General features: G+C 47.2%; 2 protein-coding genes across 2 annotated transcripts in view; one reads left to right on the top strand and one right to left on the bottom strand.

The window, feature by feature from the left end:
- Positions 1–20216, bottom strand: part of LOC119406976 (calcium-activated chloride channel regulator 1) — a 174065-nt gene that overhangs the window by 86484 nt on the left and 67365 nt on the right. The window lies entirely within an intron of this gene.
- The window catches only part of LOC119372330 (calcium-activated chloride channel regulator 3A-1), a 29636-nt gene that overhangs the window by 4541 nt on the left and 4879 nt on the right, over positions 1–20216 (top strand). The window contains exons 5-11 of the mRNA XM_049419847.1: positions 2260–2374; positions 6634–6861; positions 7428–7727; positions 9910–10128; positions 13405–13687; positions 16892–17068; positions 18699–19016. Of these exons, the coding sequence (XP_049275804.1) occupies positions 2260–2374; positions 6634–6861; positions 7428–7727; positions 9910–10128; positions 13405–13687; positions 16892–17068; positions 18699–19016 (1640 nt within the window). The remainder of the gene's footprint in view (positions 1–2259; positions 2375–6633; positions 6862–7427; positions 7728–9909; positions 10129–13404; positions 13688–16891; positions 17069–18698; positions 19017–20216) is intronic.

Below are 20216 nucleotides of genomic sequence, written 5' to 3'. Positions count from 1 at the left end.
ACGTGAAAAGCATCGTTACAGAATCCAGATGGTGCGTGAGGTAAAGACCAGAGACCATGAAAGATTCACTTTCTTTTTTCTTTCTTCTTTTTTTACAAATGCAGTTGCGAAAATCTGCGCAACTACGTCGAAAACAGCGATGATGTATACGGTAGTTCTCACATGGCCGGTAGCTTTTAAGGGAATGGCTTGCCACTGCCGCAAATCTACCTACGATTTCGCAAGCGCCTTTACTACATCCAGCGTCATTTTTGTCTCTGCACCGCCACAGTGGTCTATAGTAGTTATGGCACTCGACTGCTGACCCGAAGGTCGCGGGATCGATTCCCTGCCGCGGAGGCTGCATTTTCGATGGAGGCGAAAATGTTTGAGGCCCGTGTACTTAGATTTAGGTGCACGTTAAAGAACCCCAGGTGGTCGAAATTTCCGGAGCCCTCCACTACGGCGTCTCTCATAATTATATCGTGGTTTTGGAACGTTAAACCCCAGGTATTATTATGATTATTTTTGTCTCTGTACCCCAGACTTCTGGAACGCTTCACATACGAGACACAACCTTAATGAAAACCAACAGATAATTTGATCAAGCTTGTGTCAAACAAAGACACGAGCCCTCGAAAATTCCCTTCCTTCATTCATACACATACGAGAGTATCGCTCCCTTCCCCCGTCCCTCCGAATAGTATTAAATAATGAGGAGCTGTGGTAGGCTGCCTTGCGCAGCTTCAAACCCCGCGTCTAGGAGGCCATCCTGGGTTGGGGCAGAGAAGGTTGCGGAGGACTACCGTGTGTTGCAGCCTCCCCGTATCTCTATCGCTTTGCCCATTTCCTTTCAAAATGAAAAATAACGTTCTTGCATTCTGTAGTGGCTGTACACGTACCGTCTGCGCGTTCGGCCAACCTATAGTGACCACTTCGCGGCTGCAATGCAGGCTACGTTGCTAACTGTTCTTAGGTTCACATTTCATACAATCAATGCAACACTCCCTTTTATGTTTGTTTACATATACTACAGCCGTAATTTAAGAATACAGCCGGAGACAAAGCGTTACCAAGCCCGCGCGTTATAGAGCGTCTATGCTTAGCACATATGGAAGACGTTGCTGATCTTCTGGACGCTTCCTTCGAGCCTCCGCCTCCTCCGCATTGGCTACACCGTTCAGTCCCATTTTGTTATCGCTGGAATTTGACAGGACCTGAGTACGGGGCTAGTTGAAAGATATTCGATGTTATACAATAGCCATCTTCATCACAGAGAACACGTGAGCTCATCAGAAATAGCCTCGCCGTCCACACGTTGCGTAGCGCTGCGGTGAGATGCGAAAACGAAAGAAGCTGGTGTCCCCGTGCAAAGCGTCTCTTTCATCTGATAGCTGCGAATGAGCACCATTGTTTTGGAACTTGATATAAATGCACTGCATCCAAATACACTGCCTCAGAAGCGATCGGAGGAAACAGCGTGCACTGAAGGTAACGTGAGTGTCTTGAATTCTGCTGTTCCTCGCCACTTGCATGCACTTCATCGGAAAGAAGGAAAAAGTACAACGAGTGATGTAGGCAAAAGAATAAGTGACGATGGTGATCGCGATGATGATTGTATCCTACATCGATGGCTGCTTGCAGTAATAAAGAGATGTGGGCGAGTTGAATTGATGCATATTGTAAACATTCAGCGCAAACAAGACTGAACACAAGAATAGAAGGAAACACAGTACGAGCGCTCGTACTGTGTCCTTCTATTCTTGTGTTTCGTTTCGTTCGCGCTGAATTTTTACAATATGCGATGACTCCTTGTTTCGCACCATCAATGCTACCGATTTGTAATTTATCCTAGGGCCGTATTCCGAGAAGATAACTTTCGTGGCAGATAAATTTTGGGTGTCGCTATGCGTGATGTATAATCTCGCGTGTTCAATGACTGAAACGAGTACTTGCTCACCTTTCTTCAACCTGCCAAACAGCGCTCAATGAAAGCGATATTATGGCGACATCTCCATCTCAGAGTACGGCCCCTCAACTAAGCGATCGCGCCGGACAACAGTCAATATTTGTAAGGTTTAGTTGGATTTGCTAACAGCGAAACTTTAGCGTCGTGTTTCGCTCGACGAGTTCAGGTATGGTGAATCTAGAGTGAAACAACTATAGCGAATCTGCAAAAAACAGAATGAGCGCACACATTGAGAAAGAGTACATCTACTGTGTGAATGTAACATTAAAGCTATAGGCTATAACTTTTTGTGTTGCTGTTGTGCTTACAAGACTTCCTAGGCCAGACCCATCCAAGTCTATACACGTGACCTTCGAAGAGGCCCAGCAGAAGGAAGACCTCGCGCCACGCGTCGTCCTGGTACTGGACGTTTCGGGCAGCATGGACGTGAGTGCCCCTTTCTGTGCAGCGTACGATATTTGGAGTGGCTATACTTACCCCACTTTTCTTGATACTCTTGCCCCCTCCTAGCATCATCATCATCATCATTGTCAGCCTGTTTTAGCCTACTGCAGGACGCAGTCCTCTCCCAATGCTCTGTAGTTTATCCTCTCCTGTGCGAGCTGATTCCATTTTATCCCTGCGAACTTCTTAATTTCCTCTCTCCATCCAACTCTCTGCCTTCCTCGACTGCATTTCGACAGCTTGGTAGCCACTGTTCTGCGCTTACTGTCCATCGCATTAAGTTGCCAGTCCAGGTCCATTTCTTTCACTTGATGTCAACTAGGATAACATTACTCGCTTGCAGTGCAAGATATACGTAACGAGTTTATTTTCGATTACGCAACTTGATATAACGAGTTGGCGCCACAGGTGTCACCGACTATAGGCTATAGGCTGTCTTGCCTATAGGTTAGATGCCATGACATTCGTCGGTTATGGAGAACTGTAGACCACATGCAGTCCAGTATCCGTCTGTATTGATATAATAGCTGTAAAGCAGAACCCCTGGCAAAACCAGTCACGTTACTTCTGAGTAAGGGGCATAACTTATAATAACATGCCGTAAAGCATTATTCAACGCACGTTTGCTCTCGCTATTGCGTGCACGTACACGTTTGTGTGCGCTTTGCAGACATTTGCATAAAAAACTACACACGTCTGTGCAATTGGTACAAATTTGCACATTTTGCAAACTGAAGTCGGGTTTTATAGTTGCTGAAGATACGCATTCGAACATTCGAACAAGTTGTTTCAATGTGTCATTTCAATGGCAGCTCGATTCTTTTTGCTTTAGTGCGCTGAGTATATTGTTATATTAATGACTAGGGTAATGACTAGCTGATGAAGTGAGTGAAGTAGGTGCCACCGCTATGACCTTTACTATAACAGATAGAAAACTGCATAATTTATGTCCAGGTCTTGCCCAATGACAGCACTCATCGCATCATTCATCGAACCTTTGACTGTTTGTGCTCTATGTGCGCAATACTGCATAAATAAGGAATATAGTTGGACTAGTTGGTGCTGACGTATAAATAGAAGCTCCAGGTAACATGATTATTCCGGCTGAACCATTTGCTTATACGCTGAGATTTCTCGCGCAGGTAGAATTTCGCGTTCAGGTCAGCTTATTGCCCCGCTTGCGCACTACTACTTGCTAGTTTCATTTAGAATAAATATTTTCGCGGGGTTGTGACGTCGACGAAGGCAGCAGTCGGCATGTCCGAGATGAAACTCTTTATTTGGCCGAACTTGTTGCCCGGAAACGGAAAGCCAAACAACAGCAATACACACTGTACACTGATAGCGACGAACAGAGCGTCGGCCGTTGATAAACAGATGATCGCTGGGACGCGCCGTCTTTCATACATCATGCATCGAAATTTCCAGCCTTATCACTGGTGGTCGCGCAATCTCTGGAATAATCTTGAATATTCGCGTCATGTGCGCAATCTTAACAAAATGATCTACTAAAATCGCGGAGCTTCTCGAACACTGCTGCACGGTCAGCGTCGAGCGTTGCTAACCGTCCTTGCGGGTCAAACCCGAATACATCAAAATAAAACAAGAAGCGGGCGTGGCAATATGTTCATCGTTCGGAGCTACGGTGTTCAACACATGTCAATTTAGCTGCAGTAAAACTGTGACGCAACCTGTCCATTCCTAGGGAAAGGGAGAACCTGAAAGGTCTCTCTAACGTGGCCAGGCGCAAGGCCCGAGCCCGCTCTCTCATCAATTTTACGCATCAAAGCTTTCAACTAGTTTCCTACGTCGATGCTGCCCAGTACGGGCGCACAGATTCATTTGTAGCTGCTGTAGCAGACCCTGATGGGAGAATTATTAATGCAGCTTCGGTAAGACACATCACGGTGTCTGCGGCTGAACAGGTTGCCATCGCGCTCGCCATGACCGACCCCTCGCGGCCTTACATCTATACCGACTCGAGATCAGCCATACTAGCCTTTCGATCTGGTTTACTTTCGAAAGAGGCGGCGGCCATAATCAGACACAGGCCACCTGATGCTTCGCATACTATCGCATGGTTCCCGGCGCACATGGGAAACAATGTACATCCCAGCAAACCCAACCCGAATGAGCTAGTTCATGACCAAGCGCGAGGTCTCACATTCCGCGATGGTCCCGATGCGCTAGACAGTACGGGTTGTGAACACGACTCCGACCCATTGCTTTCTTTTCACGAAATCGTTAAGCACTATCAGCTTGGGCGCAGGAAATTCCCCCTCCCACACCCCACGCTCACTAGACCCCAGTCTTCTACGCTCAGAATGTTACAGACGGGATCATTCCCATCGAGAGGTCGATTTAGCCACTTTGCTCCGGACATCGACCCACACTGCCCTGAGTGCAATGCAGAGTATTGCTCGCTAGCACACATGCTCTGGCAATGTTCTGCGTTACGAAATGCGCCTTTTAATAAAGAAGAGGACTGGGAGGAAGCCCTCAAAAGCGGCGATCCCCAGGAACAACTAAGGGCTGTCCAAAGGGCCCGCGAACGGGCGGAGGACCATAGTCTTCCGGTCCCAACGTGGGCGCGGCCCGCAACTACGAGTTTGTAGTTCCTTTGGACCTTAATAAAGTTTGTTGACTGACTGACTGACTGACCTGTCCAAGGTGCCAGAGCACCACGCCATTGCCGCAGCACTGACAGATGGTTCCCTCCTTCCGTTGCAACGAAGTTAGAATCATAAAAACAAAAAAGCACAAAAATGCACGATCACTGTTTATTTTTTCGGGCCAATACGAATACTCAAATATATGAACAAAAAAAGGGGAATATTAGGACACGTTTGTCTTTGTTAAAAGGGCCCCTCACCAGGCCACATAGCAAATTTTAGTTAGACGCTGGAAGTTCTTGTGTGCCGAATGAAGAGCAGTATGCCGCAAGAATTTTTCAAATCGGTTCATTACGAGCTGAGAAAAACAATACTTTGTAGCGGCGCGAAACCATCATGCGAGGAGGCGAGTTTCAAACCCTTGCCACTCGCCCCGTGTAGCCTTCGCAAGCCAAATCCCTTCCCTGCCCTCTTCACTTGACACATACGCATGAACACGTCATGCGCATCCATGGTCACGTGTGCATGACGTGCCCGAGCCAGCCCGAGCACGGGAGCGGCGTTGCACGGCCGCTTTGTTTTTATGTAGCGGCCGTGGGCGTTTTGTCGGCGTTCTCTGTGGTGTACTGCCTGTTTCTGCGGGACGAGCATGAAAGTTGAGACATTCGTACGGGCACGAGAGTGGCGGTATCATGAGCCAGTGCCGCATAAACGTTTACTTGGACGCGGTAGAATAAATGAGCATAATGAGTGCTCGAACGCGCCAGAACATTACTTTCGTTTCCAGGGTTGGCATCTGCTCGATGCGCTAACCGCGAGGACACGAACGCATGGGAAAGGGATGCCCATTAGCCCCGCATCTCGCTGCAATTCACGAAAAAAAAAAAAGAAAAAAGACGCACAAATTCCTTTTGTGTGTCTCATTATTTCTCTCAAGTTTTATTAATCTGTTCAAGCAACAAATTACAGAAACTACACATGTCGTGTCAAATAATTATCGCAGTGTTACGTGCTACTGTTGGCGACGTCAGAGCACAGTCGTCTACGTAGAGGAGCGACGTCACAGCACTACCATCTACGTAGGGCCATTTTCTCATGTACGTCATCCCCTCATTCTCTAAAGCGCGCGCCCGCGAGAGGAAGGGCAAGCAGCGTTCACCTTGAAATTTGACCCATTTCCGCGGCGCGTAGCGTTGCAAATTTTGGCAGACGTGATCGTGAACGCGCAGTGTATGCATTGCGCTCGTTAACTCAAAATTGTCAAACCTGGTGAGGGGCCCTTTAAACACATTGTTAATGAGTTAGCAGACAATCAAGCCAAGGAAAGCATAGGGGATGTTATTTACAGTAATTACGATATATGTGTGAACAAATAATTAAAGGGAACGAAAAGGCGACTTGCCGCCGGCAGGGACCGAACCTGCGACCTTCGAATAGCGTGTCCAATGCTTGAAGGTTGCAGATTAGGTCCCTGCCGGCGGCAACCGTGTGTGTGTGTGTGCGTGTGTGCGTGTGTGTGTGCGTGTGTGCGTGTGTGTGTGCGTGTTTAAAGTGTGCGTGCGTGTAGCTTGAAAAAAATATCGCCTCCGTGTTCTCAACTCGCAAGCTTACCGCCTTGTTTTTTTACAGGACTACAAGCGCCTACACTTTCTTAAGGAAGCCGCGACACGCTACATTGGAGACATCAAAGACGGTTCGCGTCGACTGGCCATCGTCACGTTCAGTTTCAACTCCCACGTGAAGCACACCCTGATGCCGGTGAATGTTAACTCAAGAAATGGGTTCCTGAATATCATACGCAGACTGAACGCAAATGGGGGCACCTGTATCGGGTGCGGCCTTGAAAGCGCTCTAGAGGTAAGTCGACATTTCGTTGCACACAGAGATTGACTTATCTATACGCACAGAGCAGGGGAAGAAATGACGGTGAAGCAAGCTGAACGCCGATGTCTATACACTGCATCAGTATTCAGTAGTATTCTCGAACTGTATTCATCAGAGCGCCCTTCGCGCTCTGAAATGCAGCCGCAGCTATTTCACCCATTTAATTAGAATTTGGGGATCCATGGCTGACAGCACAGGTCTCTTCTGTCTGATTTATGAAACAAACTGGACCAGCACACATGAGACGTTTCATCTCTTTTACGCCACAGGAGAAGCTTTTTGAATCAAAGGCAAGTAGGAAGAAAGAGAAAAAAATTGGGCAGATCCCACGTGTTGTGGAAATCGGTTTCATGCGAAGCAGAAAGCGAGTACTTCTATGATAACCACTAGACCTCCGTGGCGGGTGACACGAGATTGTCCGAGACAACGCTGGAGAACACAGAGCAGTTTATTTTCATGGTATTCATGTTAAAGGGACTGGCATCAACTCTTGTGATTCGTCCTGGCCAGTACCTTTAAGTAATCGTCCTTATTTTCAGCTGCTGACAACCGTCAGTGAAACGCCGGAGGGCGCCGTCATTGTACTCATGAGCGACGGAGAGGAGAACCAGGACCCAACCATTGCCGACGTGCTGCCCAAGGTTATAGCCTCGAAAGTCGTAGTCAGCACCCTGGCTTTGGGAGCCACGGCTGACCACAGACTCGAAGAGCTGGCCACTTCGACGCGTGGAAAGGCCTTCGCCTTTCGCGACCTGAAGGGAAACCTTGTGGAAGAACTCGAGGCCGCCTTCGTGTCGTCTACTACGAGCCAGCACGACCCCGTGTCTCGAGCTCACACGGTACAGTTTATTCGTTTATTCAACTACCATGACGACATAATGACGTCACTATGACGTCACAACTTCTGGCGATGTTGATGGCGTCATGTTACGTTGAGGTCATGTGACTTTTGGTACACACACACACACACACACACACACACACACACACACACACACACACACACACACACACACACACACACACACACACACACACACACACACACACACACACACACATTTGAATATCACGTGCTTTTTGACCGAGTTTCATTACTTCATTTTTTTTTTCATCATTCGTCTTGACGGGGACGCCGGTCTCGCGATGCATCGTCAGGTCTGGCCAAATATCGATGACACCGACAGTCAATTTTCGCATTTGATGAGGGATGATGAAGAGCGGAGTGGGTACAACATCAGCGATCGTAGAATAAATGCATAGTTACAAAAGAGAATTGGCAAATTTGATAATTAAATCATTGGATTGAGACTGCACGAAGAAAGTTTTTGTGTTATAACAGTGGACAGACGATATAAGAAATTACTCAGCTATCGTCAGCCAAAGCCAATCGACATTAACGGCAGGTGTCACAATGTTCCAAACTATGGTCGATTACAACCTAAGAACACCCCCAGAACTGCCGCGCCTGTCATTCATCTGGGCAAGAGTCGTGCTAGATGGTTTTCATCCACACCTTAGGTGCTTTTTGGCTGCTAATGTAAATACTAGGCATACTTAGAATTCAAGTTGGTCGTCCATACCTAAAATATTACGTTTGGCTGAGCAGTGGTGTCAGAATCCTTGCTGAAATTTGGCAGGAAGGTCAAGTTTTCAAGTGAAAACCAGCGACACTAGCATGTGTTTGTATGGGAAAATCACCTACCTGAAATACGCGAAAGGTGCTTGACATCATGGACAGCGACGGCTATGGGCGGAAGGAAGAAAAACAAGAGATACAGGAAAGGCAGGGATGGTAACCAGTTTAACGTAACCGGTATGCCACCCAGCCCAGGGGAAAGGGATGTGTGAGATTGAAGGAAGAGTAAAGGAAGAGAGGGGGAGCACACACACAACGTCACAGTCCTGCAGTGTTGCGCGGTGTACGGCATTGTTACGAGTCTACAGCCGCTCGTGCAAGCCTGTTGTCCTCAGAAATTTTAACAATGCCTTCGTTGATTAAATTCTCGATGACATTCGAGGATAGTTGCTAGCACATCGGTCTGTAGATAAGGCGAGCAAGAGATCATTTTTGCACAGCGTAGCGAGGACAGTCGCAGAAGATATGCTGCAATTTCTCATCGATACCATAGATGTCGCGAAAAAGCGTTGTTGGCCATCCCTAGACGAAAATGACTCTGTGAAAGCCCCTCTTGGCCATAACCGGCATGGTACCAACTGGCCTCTCTTCGGCGGAGGTCAGTTGGTATTGGAAACCCTTGCCACGCGTTCAGATGGTGTCGCCGATAGTTTTGGTTACTTGCTGTATTCAGTATGAAGTGCATAATGTACTGTGCGATCATTCGAAGCTAGGCAGCAGCATTGGACCTTGTAAGAGGTAGAGCCTCTTTCTTGTCGTCTTCAAAAGCTGACCGAGCAGCATTATCGGAATGTTCCTTGTCTATCACGCCGCAATGACTTGGCAACCACTGAAATGTCACGTGGTGTCCTTTCTGAAACGACGTATGAATGAGGTGTCTGATTAATGAGGAGCTTACATTTACTATTAGGTTGTAACCGACTTCCTTTACACCACTTCCTTTACCTTATTTTGACTCCTCAATTTCCTTGCCCTAATGTAGCGCAGCAAATAGTACGTGAGTGTGGTCGACCTTCCTACGTTTCCTTTCTCTCTTTCCTCTTCCTCCTCCTTTCGTAGCTCGTTCGCGTCATCCCACACTCTTAGAAAAAAAAAAAGAGTCTCTTGACTCTTTTAGGAGAGTTCTGACGTGCCACGTGTATGACTATCTTTAAAGAGGCACCTCAACTCTATTTGGGGGGGTATATACTCTCTTCTGAGAGTCGTGTGACCCTCAAAAAAGTTAACGTGCCTCTTTAAAGAGATTCATATACGTGGCAAGTCAGGACTTCTGGAAGGGAGTCCCATATACTCTTTCTTTTTTCTTAGAGTGCAAGTGATACACGAGAGTCAGTGTGTTGACAATCCCCTCTTTTGTGATCTTGTTCCATTATTTGGAGCAGCTGTTGGAGTCCGAGGAAGAGTTCACCAGGGTGTTCGAGAAGAAGTTCCACGTGGACGCCGACGTAGGCAACGCGACGATGGTTCGCGTGACGCGGAACCTCCCGCAAACGGGTACCATTGAAGCCCGTCTCACGGATCCCAGCGGTCAGCCGTGCCAGAAGTGCCAAAAAACGGTGAACGGAAATGAGGTCGTCATCTCCATACCGAGTCCCGCAAAGGTGGGCCATTTTTCTTACCAAAAATGCCGAACAATTATGCACCCAGGATATATATGCTCATGACTGCATAAAACCTAACGCAGAAAAGGCGAAAACCATAAGTTTAACAAGAAAAATTATGCGCATGCAGATCAACTGACTTAACGTGGCGAAGGCTGATTATAGAGCAGAGCTGATGGCCTCAGTGCGGCTTTCCTCCGCCTTCGCCAATGCTCAGCACGTCCTTCCTCCTCTCTCACCAGCACCACCTGTGCTCGATCGCGCGCTATCATTGGTCGACTCCTTTCACCAGCACAGCCAATTCTCCTCTCCACACCGTTTGCTCCGCTCCCGCCACAACTTCGCCTTTGCTCTCCTCCTGTCTACTGTTTTTTAACACGAAATTGTTTTATGCCGGGGTCCACCACGGCTCCACTGACGCATTTCCGTCACGGATATGACGTTGTAAAATATAAAGACCAACATATGGCAAAGAAAAAAACTAGGAAGAAAAAGTTTCGTCACCTGGAATCGAACTCACGACCTCTCGATCCCCAGCGAGCGGCGCGAAACGACTCCGCCACAAGCTGCACGTTCTTCGTCATACTAACGGCGTGCTATTCATATACACTATTTGCCAGTGGCGGTACTCAGAGATCAGGGTGCATCAGCGTGTTTTCGTTATCACTAGCGAGATGGCGCGAAGGGCTCGAAGAGCGCGCTTTAAATGTCGTCGCCCCCCCGAGTTGTGATGAGCGTGTGTTTCTCTATGGCGTGGTCGCTCCTGCGCGCGCGTTTATCTTGTACGTCTCGCGCTATCACCGCAAGTTTGCGTTCAAGTTACAGAGAGCATGAAGGTCATTTCGCTAACTGCAGCGGCCGCTTTTGCGAAAGGAGCGCGCTGCTCAAAAACAAATAAGTTACAACTATGACAGTTCGCACTCATCATGTGCATACTTGTGCGTTCCTTTCATGCGTCCTCCTTTGTATTTTACCAGCGCGCTTTAACTGTCGAGCTGTGACAGTTGTTAGTTCACGCTCATCCTGTGTATGTTCGTTCCGTGCGTCCTTTCTGCTTGAGCAACGCGTTGGAAGTTGCGAGCTGCCTGCCGTTCTTCGCGTGACATTACAACTTGTTGCTATAGCATTCATTCCTTCGTCCTCGGGGCGAAACAATGCACAAAGAACGCTCAACTACGTCTGTGAAGACACGTTTTACTTTCGTGTTATACCGATTCCTATGACAGAGGGATCAACCATGTTTTTTTGCGTCAGTGACACATCAATGACACTGCATGTGTCAGTGACACATCAATTGTGCTATATGGATCTGAGCTATCCCTTTTTAATAGACAGCTTTCGTGATGACATGTCTGACGTAACTCGCTCACGCATCTGCGCATGCTCGGAAGTTTTCTTGGTTTGCGGCCTTTGCTGTCAATAAACAGTTGGTAGTTTGGCGCTCATCTGTCTCTTTCTCTGTCCTATCTTCATGTTTCAAACATTGTGCCAGAAACAACATCTTTAGCAAACTGTCCACACAGTTTCACCCTCTCCAAGTCTTTACCCTTTCTCCGCCAGGCTCAACTCGCTACACCAGGCTTCCCTCTGACCCATTTAGTCTTAACCATGCTCTCCCTCCCGTCAGGTTTCGCTCTCGCAGCTGGGCTAGAAATTGCAGATGACGATCCCCAGGCAATTACCGCGGCGTTAAACAGCTCCGCTGTTAAAAACATGAAATATTGACGTGAATTATTAACAGATAAACTTAATAAAAATAATTTTGGGGGTTTACGTGGCAAATGCACGATATGATTGTGAGGCACGCCACAGTAATAGGCAACGGAAATTCCGACCACCTGGGGCTTTTTAGTGTGCACCTAAACCTAAGTACACGGGCGTCCAGCATTTCGCATGCATCGAAGTGCGACCGACGCTGCCGGTATCGAAACCGCGTCCGTCGGGTGAGCGGCCGAGTACCGTATTTACTGCACCACCGTCGCGGCTTACAGGAAAATTTGCTGGCCTCGTTTAGCAAGACCAATATGATGGACGCTGCTCATTATAAAGTTTAAAAAATTTAGTGCACTATTTTCCTAAAAGCAGTCGTGGGCCGCAGTTGCTGTGGTCGCAGTAGTGGACTGGGCCAATCTATCATGCCGTAAGCACGCCTTCATTTTCCTGGGTATAGAAACTGCAAAGTCGTTCGCCGGAACAAGTATTGCGTCTTAATTTTTCAAGGGCACTGTGACGCGTGCGGGTGCTCATGTTCATGGCATATATGGGTTCGAACCTTCCTCGAACCCAATAAGAATTCCAAATCGAAAATTAAAGTTGTAATGTTAGCAAAGAAATTTTGTAGCGCGAACAAGACAAGGACGAAAAAAGACGAAACAGGACGAGCGCTGTGTGTATGTGTTTCATGTGTCTTTTCTCGTTTTATTATTTATTTATTTATTTATAATACCCTCAGGGCCAAATGGCATTGAAGAGGGGAGTGGATACAATACATGAAAAATACAAAATAAAACAGTGCAATGAATACAGGTAACAGAACATTTCTCCAGGTTATACAAATAATAGTAGTTATTTCAAAGAAAAAAAAATAAAAATAAACAAACAGGAGCAGTGAGTACAGGTAACAGATTTTCCTTGTCATACAATATTATGTAATGTTTCGTGAAAAAGTTTGCAGTCGGTGATGGTTGCGACGTTTGAGGGAAGATGGTTCCAATCCTGAGATGTACGGGGAATAAACGACTGAAAGAAAGACTTAGTGTGGCATGACGCGATTCCTACCTTATTACGATGATCAACGCGGTTTGAAATGTACACAGGCCGGAGTATGAGGTCATTATTAAGTGTTGGATGGTGGAAAATTTTATGAAATAGCGAAAGACGGGCGACTTTGCGTCGGTGAGCCAATGGAATAAGTGATAAGTTATTTTTCATTGAGGTTATACTGGCAGTGCGGTTGTAGTTAGAGAGGATGAATCTAGCAGAGTTATTTTGTACTAGTTCAAGAGAGGTGATAAGGTTAGCATGACTGGGATCCCATATGGCAGATGCATACTCAAGTTTGGAGCGTATGAGAGACTTATAAAGCATTAGTTTTTACCAGTACAATATTTGTCTTGCTCGCGCTGCAGAATTTCTTTGCTGTGAACCAACTAGCCGATTCCAAGGTTCCTTTGAAATGTTTGCAGTTCAGGAAATATTTTATTATTAACCGTGCAGCATCGCATAGCAGATAACCATGATCTCTAAAGGTTGTCTCCCGCAAACGTTTTTGCGAAGGTCGGTACCTGGACTCTCCACGTGGAAAGCTCGAGCTCCAGCAACGTGGAAGTCAGCATCAGCGTCAAGTCACAGGCCAGCAAGGCCAACGACGAGCCCATCCGAGTCTCGTGCGAAATGGCCGGCTTGCTGGTGGACAAGCCAGACGGAGCCGTCATCTATGCCAAGGTGACCAAGGGAACGAAGGTAGTCTTGGACGCCGTTGTCTTCGCCACGGTCTACCGTCCCAAGAGGTCGAACGAGCCGCACACGGTCACAATACCTTTGTACGACAATGGGCGAGGTAAGACAGAGACAGCCCCGCCACGGTAGTTTAGTGGTTATGGCGCTCGACCTGCTGACCCGAAGGTCGCGGGATCGAATCACGGCCGCGGCGGCTGCATTTTCGATGGAGACGAAAATGTTCGACACCCGTGTACTTAGATTTAGGTGCAGGTTAAAGAACTACAGGTGGTCGAAATTTCCAGAGCCCGCCACTACGGCTTTTCTCATTATCATATCGTGGGACGTTAACCCCAGATATTATTATTAAGAAACAGAGACAAACAGTATAAACATCACACGGTCCTTTCTGCATTCACGTAAGACGACTCGAAGGCGAAAGCCATATTGATCATCATCTTTTTCAGTCGATTGAATACACCACCCTCAAGAAAGCTCTTGCCCCTAACGTGGTTTTGCAGTGCCTCCGAGATTGGCCCACTTTTCACCAGGCGGTGATATCATATGAATAGGTCACAATGTGACGTGACTTTATGTGACGTTATGATGACGTCACATTTCGGCGGTCTGGCGTCCTGATGACGCCCTAATAATTCCTGGGGTTTTACGTGCCAAAACCACGATATGATTATGAGGCACGCCGTAGTGAGGGAGCCCGGAATAATCTTCACCACCTGGGGTTCTTTAATGCGCACCAAAATCTAGGCACACGGGTGTAATTTGCATTTTGCAACCATAGAAATGCGGCCGCCATGGCCGGAAATCGAACCCGCACTTTCGAGCTTAGCAGAGCGACACCCTACGTACTAAGCTATCATGGCGGGTACTAAGTTATCATGGTGGGTATCACCGCATCGTTTCTTTTTTTTTTTTTGCGTCACTTGTGTTGACGGCGACGCCGACACTCACTTTTCGCTTTTGAAGAGGCATCTAAGGCTTTCACCTTAATAAACGCGAGAGGTCAATAAAAATGGACGATCTTGTTCGCTACCAGAAGAGTGCTTTGGAAGTCGGTACTGGGCCATCTGTGAGAGGGAAGAGATACCACTCGCCCCTATACATACGCACTATGAGCATGTTGCTGAAAGTGAAGCCAATTCAGTCAGATCACGATGGTGCAAAAAATTTATAACTTCGGTGAATTCGTCAAAGTGGACCAGTCTTATCCACTCATTAGTATCCCTTTATAGCAGCGTTCTTAAACAAGCGGCCCGCCCCGCACATGTCTGTCTTCGTCCCATATTTTCTCAATAAGTATATTCATGACCTACACAGGCATCACTGGCTTCAAGAATTTGTTTTCGTGAGACACCCCCACGGTCACAATGTGTTAAAACATAACCGTGAACCTAAACCTTGTATTTCAGATTCCGCGTGAAGATATTAGTCATTCCGGAGATCAATGTCGATATGTTCGATATGTCATTGAAATCCTAGCGACAAATCTATTCAGAAACCGTCCATATATTTGAGATATGGGAAAAGTATTCATTCAAATGGCAATGCTGGCCGAGATTTTGCACAAACTAACCCCCCTCCCCCCCTCCATGTTCCTACCTTCTTCACTGTCCTGGCTCTTGCGGGAGTAAATGTTCGTGATTGTGGCCCGCTAGCTGAGGCGAGCTTGAGACCCCTGTTCTATAGCGTGAGACAAAGACGCAGCAGGACAAAGGCATTATTTTGTTACATTGTTGTGAGAGCCGATAGCCAACATTAGCCGACAATAAGCCAACAGAAGCCGTCGTTTTTTTTTTTTTTACTATTAGAGTAGGTATGGTAGGCTTCACGCAAGAATTGATTAATGTTCTATTGTAGATTTTGTGCTAACTGTAGTCTTAGATGATATTCTGTACGTCCTACTTGTCAGCACAGGATATTTTCTGCCCACTTTTAGACCAGGAAAGTTTTTACAGCAGAGCTATTATGCTTGAGGTTGGCCGTGTGTCGTAGATGGAAAATTATCCTCCTCATGAACCGGCAAGCGCTCTCTTCTTCGTTGTCATCTTCCGTTACGCTCCCACAACATGCGCGCCCATTTCTCCGGCGTGAGATGAAATAAATCTGATGGGCGAGAGAAGGAGTACCGAGAGGGAGAAAGAAAAGAAAGAAAGAAAGAAAGAAAGAAAGAAAGAAAGAAAGAAAGAAAGAAAGAAAGAAAGAAAGAAAGAAAGAAAGAAAGAATATCTGGGGTTTAACGTCCCAAAACAAAGACATCATTATGAGAGACGCCGTAGTGAAGGGCTCCAGAAATTTCGACCACCTGGGGTTCTTTAACGTGCACCTAAATCTAAGTACACGGGCCTCAAACATTTTCGCCTTCATCGAAAATGCAGCCGCCGCGGCCGGGATTCGATCCCGCGACCTTCGGGTCAGCAGTCGAGCGCCATAACCACTAGACCACCGTGACGGGGCGAAAGAAAGAAAGAAAGAAAGAAAGAAAGAAAGAAAGAAAGAAAGAAAGAAAGAAAGAAAGAAAGAAAGAAAGAAAGAAAGAAAGAAAGAAAGAAAGAAAGAAAGAAAGAAATTCTTGGAGAAAAATAAATGCCCCCACCTCCCCGAAGGGAATAGTGAGGAAATGCGAATGCATTTCTTGCGCCGAGAGAGGGTACCGTTGCCGTCAGACATTCGCCTTCACCGACTTCTGCCATCGCCTTGAGAGGCGCCCAGCCAGCGAACGGTCGAGAGTGAGGCGCGAGCGGACGGGAGAGTGGGGAGCAGGGAGGAGAGAGAGCGAACGGCGAGAGAAGGAGCGGCGAAGCACTGCACCTACCCTCTCCTACACTCTCTCGCACCACATGCTCCGGTTGCTAGGGGCGAGGTAAGCGCGCGCGCCCGCAGCTGTTGCTATGGGAGAGGGCGCCGCGGACAACGCCGGATGCCTGACATAGCACGACTAAGAGATGCATTCGCATTTAAAATATATCTTGGCGAGAGCACAGCCTTGTATAGTACAGTACAGCAAGGGGTGGGAAAGAGATGTGAGAGGTTAAAAGCCTAGCCAAGCCAGGACTAGCCAACAGCTGTCCACCAGCTCTGCTGTGACCCAGCCTTGCGCGACTTAGAGCAAGCCGCGCTAATTTTTCTAAATGCTTACTTGGCCATTGCTTCTGAAAACCTAGTTTTCTTCCCATAGAATGCCAAATATTAAAGCTGTGTAGGCTGGGGAACGTTTTGACGACGCACTGGTCGTGTGACCTTCGACCGCTACTCAGGGCTAACTGTCGCACTGCACTCAATGTCACTGCGCGTTCTTGCACGCATCCAGATCCCGACACTCAAGCCAACGACGGAACGTACAGTGGATACTTCGTTCAGTTCACGGGCAAAGGTCGCTACGCTGTGACAGCGCACGTTTCGCGCCAGAAAACGACGCGGCTGGCTGACCCACGAAGTGGCTCTGGTAGCTTCTTCAGCACAACATTGTTTTCTGCGAGCAGCACAAGTGAGTCTACCTTCTCTCGTGCTGAGAATGGGCCAATTACTGACATTCTTCGACTCTCTTTTTGTGTGCTCTAACTTGCCACGTATATGATTCTCCTTAAAGCGACACGTAAACTATATTAGGATATATCGCATTCTCGTCGGAGAGCGGTACGTGGGACTCAAAAGAGAGCCGTGTACGCTCAGGCGTGCGCAGGGGGCGAAGGTTCGTCGCAGCACCCTTCCCCTTACTAAGTCAATGTACGAGGCAGATTTCGCCCCCCCCCCCCTAGGTGACTAGGGGGGTCAATGTATGGGGCAGATTTTGCGCGCCCTATCATGAGTGACTAAGGGGGGCGGCCGCCCCCCATGGTCAGCCATGAGGGGGGGGGGGCGCATAGGCGTGTGCAGAGGGGGGGGAGGAGTTCCTGCCCCCTTGTGCGCACCCCTATTCGTATACGTGGCATGTCAGGAATCACCGAAAAGAGTGACACATTCTTTTTTTTTCTTAGGGTGTATTTTACCACTAAGCACACATTTTATTTTAATATTGTTCGCGAAAAAATATTCCAAAAGCCAGGGGAATTCATCTTAAAACTTTCAATCACAATGTCATTTTGTACTGACGATGCCACCCATATAGGTGGCGAAACGTCTATCTCTTGTTATGTTTTCATGTTGCGTAAAGCCGGTGATTGAAAGTTTTAAGATAATATTGCTTGCATAAATCGAAGTTTGGTCAGCCGGCGACTTCAAGCAACAGCTGACAATACTTGCGTTCCCCTTGCTTTGTTTGCGACCTGTTTGTTTCCAGCATGTCAATAATGAGTTTTCTTTAGTATTGTACGCAAAGGAAATTACACGAGCGTAGACTCCTGGCAGTGCCTCCTGAAAGGAGCTGGGAACCTCGTCAAATGTTAGCTTTATTTCTTCTTTCGCATAGCAGTGCTTACGCATAGGGTTATTATTACAAGTGAAATGCACAGGGTGGACGTTGTTCATTAGGATAATGTCCGAATACGACAGAATTGGTATAGAATAGGCGCATTCAACTTCGACATCTAACGTCAAATAAAGTAAAGACACGCGTTAACATGCCCAAACCAAACGTGCGTTATTTCAAAAGGTTCGATGTGAGTGGCTTGCGTTATGTAGTGGCCCCGAATAAGTTTGCGATGATGAACATAACGATCAGCCTAGCCCTAAGATGCGACATTGGTTTCAGAAAACGTCTTATAGTGTTCCAAAGAGCCTCGTCTTCCGGTTCGTCTGTCATGATTCTCCCGAATTTCTCAATTTATAATGCACCAATGGGGTTGTTTCGTGTTAGCATGATGAACTTCGGAGATTAACAGTATTTCTTAATAACAATAATCTGGACTTGTACGAGTCAAAAGGCCCCATAGTCTCTGACTATGGGACCTCCTTCTGTATATAAAAGTTTTGTAATTATTTTAATGATTAAATAAAACCATTTCTGACTGACTCTGAAAACCACGATATCATTATGAGGCACGCCGTAGTGTTTTCAGGTTGGTCTGCCCTGATCCCGAATTGCTTGATCTTTAAAAGCACCAGTAGGGCTGTTTTGTGTTAGTGTTATAGTAATGAACTTTGAAAGTTAACTATTTCTTCTTGTTCCCCGTCCATAGCAGCGCCGTCCACGACGACAGAGGCAGGGACGGAAACTGGCGCGATTGAACCGGCGTCCGAGTACCCTATCACCGACTTCAAAATGGTAAATTCGACGGGCCAAGCCACCAACACAACAGGCGATGAGGCGGTGGAGCCATTCGAGAGGGTGGCATCCGGAGGGTCCTTCCAAGTGACGGAGGACATTGTGCAGAAACAGGTGCCTCCAGGAGACATCCGGGACCTCGCCATCACTGGAATACACCCGGGAGCGAACGGCTCCATGGTCGTGGAACTCACGTGGACTTGGCCCGGAGCTCAATTGACGTACGGGAACGGTAAGCATTAGCTTCTCAGAACCTTTCAAGGAGCACTAAATAAAAAAGATTCAGGAGCCCCTCCTCTATCGAGAAAATGGGGGCAAGCGAAGCTTGGCGTGTGCGTGCCTGACTTTTTCTTACTTCTTTCTTCTTTCTTCTTTCTTTCTTTCTTTCTTTCTTTCTTCTTTCTTCTTTCTTTCTTTCTTTCTTTCTTCTTTCTTTCTTTCTTTCTTTCTTTCTTTCTTTCTTTCTTTCTTTCTTCTTTCTTTCTTTCTTTCTTTCTTTCTTTCTTTCTTTCTTTCTTTCTTTCTTTCTTTAAGTTCCAGCGCAGGCGTTGGAACGTGAGGTCTGGCGTTCGTACACAGGCAACAATGAAATGTGGAAACGTGAAATGACCTCGTTAAAAGATCCGAGTGCCATATCAGAAGCGGCAGGATGCTGACAAGCTCACGCTCGAGGGAGCGAGCATCAGTTACTGCAAAACGGCCCATAGAAATACGCATTTGACCGGCGCGCCTTCGAGGGCAGTATTTTTTCGCGCAGGATGACGCGGTCACCGAAATATGTAACTCGTAACAAGCTTCGCTTGAAAAACGATTTTTCTCGTATTAGTAAATTACGCTGTCAAAATACCGAAAGCATTACTCTTAGCGCGAGAAGATTCTTGATAAGCGAGAAGGCGCGCAGAAATAAAATACGGGTGGCGACGCCGCCTCGAACGTTCCGCACTAGCTCGCCGTGACATCATAGATATTGACGCCGTTTCAAAGGGGCTACGTAATCGCTTGTCGCTAAAAATTATATTGTGTTATAAGGGACACGAAGTCCTAAGATAGCAACTCGAGAAGCGTACGTTGGGGGGCTAGTTGGTGAAACATAATTGACAAAATTTATAACTGCGCTAAGGACGAGACACCAGAAACGAAGCGGACAGGACGATCGCAGACTAACAACTGGTTTATTGAAACATACACCACCCTTATGAAACAAACTAAGCGCGTGCGCAATGACAGTCATGACCACGTGACAGGTTTCACCACTCCCAGGACTCATATCTACTACAAAGGAAATCACACTCTTTTCTGGAAAGCTTCTGGCTCGCCCTATCACCTTGATGCTACTGAAGATGGGCTTGCATCCCTGCGCGCATGCGCCACAATGAACTGGTAGGTGCTTCCCACTCCCGTCTCCTAATGAATTAGCATGCTCCATCAAACG

This window comes from Rhipicephalus sanguineus, chromosome 10, assembly GCF_013339695.2.
Source record: "Rhipicephalus sanguineus isolate Rsan-2018 chromosome 10, BIME_Rsan_1.4, whole genome shotgun sequence".
NCBI lineage: Eukaryota > Metazoa > Arthropoda > Arachnida > Ixodida > Ixodidae > Rhipicephalus > Rhipicephalus sanguineus.
This window is presented reverse-complemented; position numbering and strand designations above follow the sequence as displayed.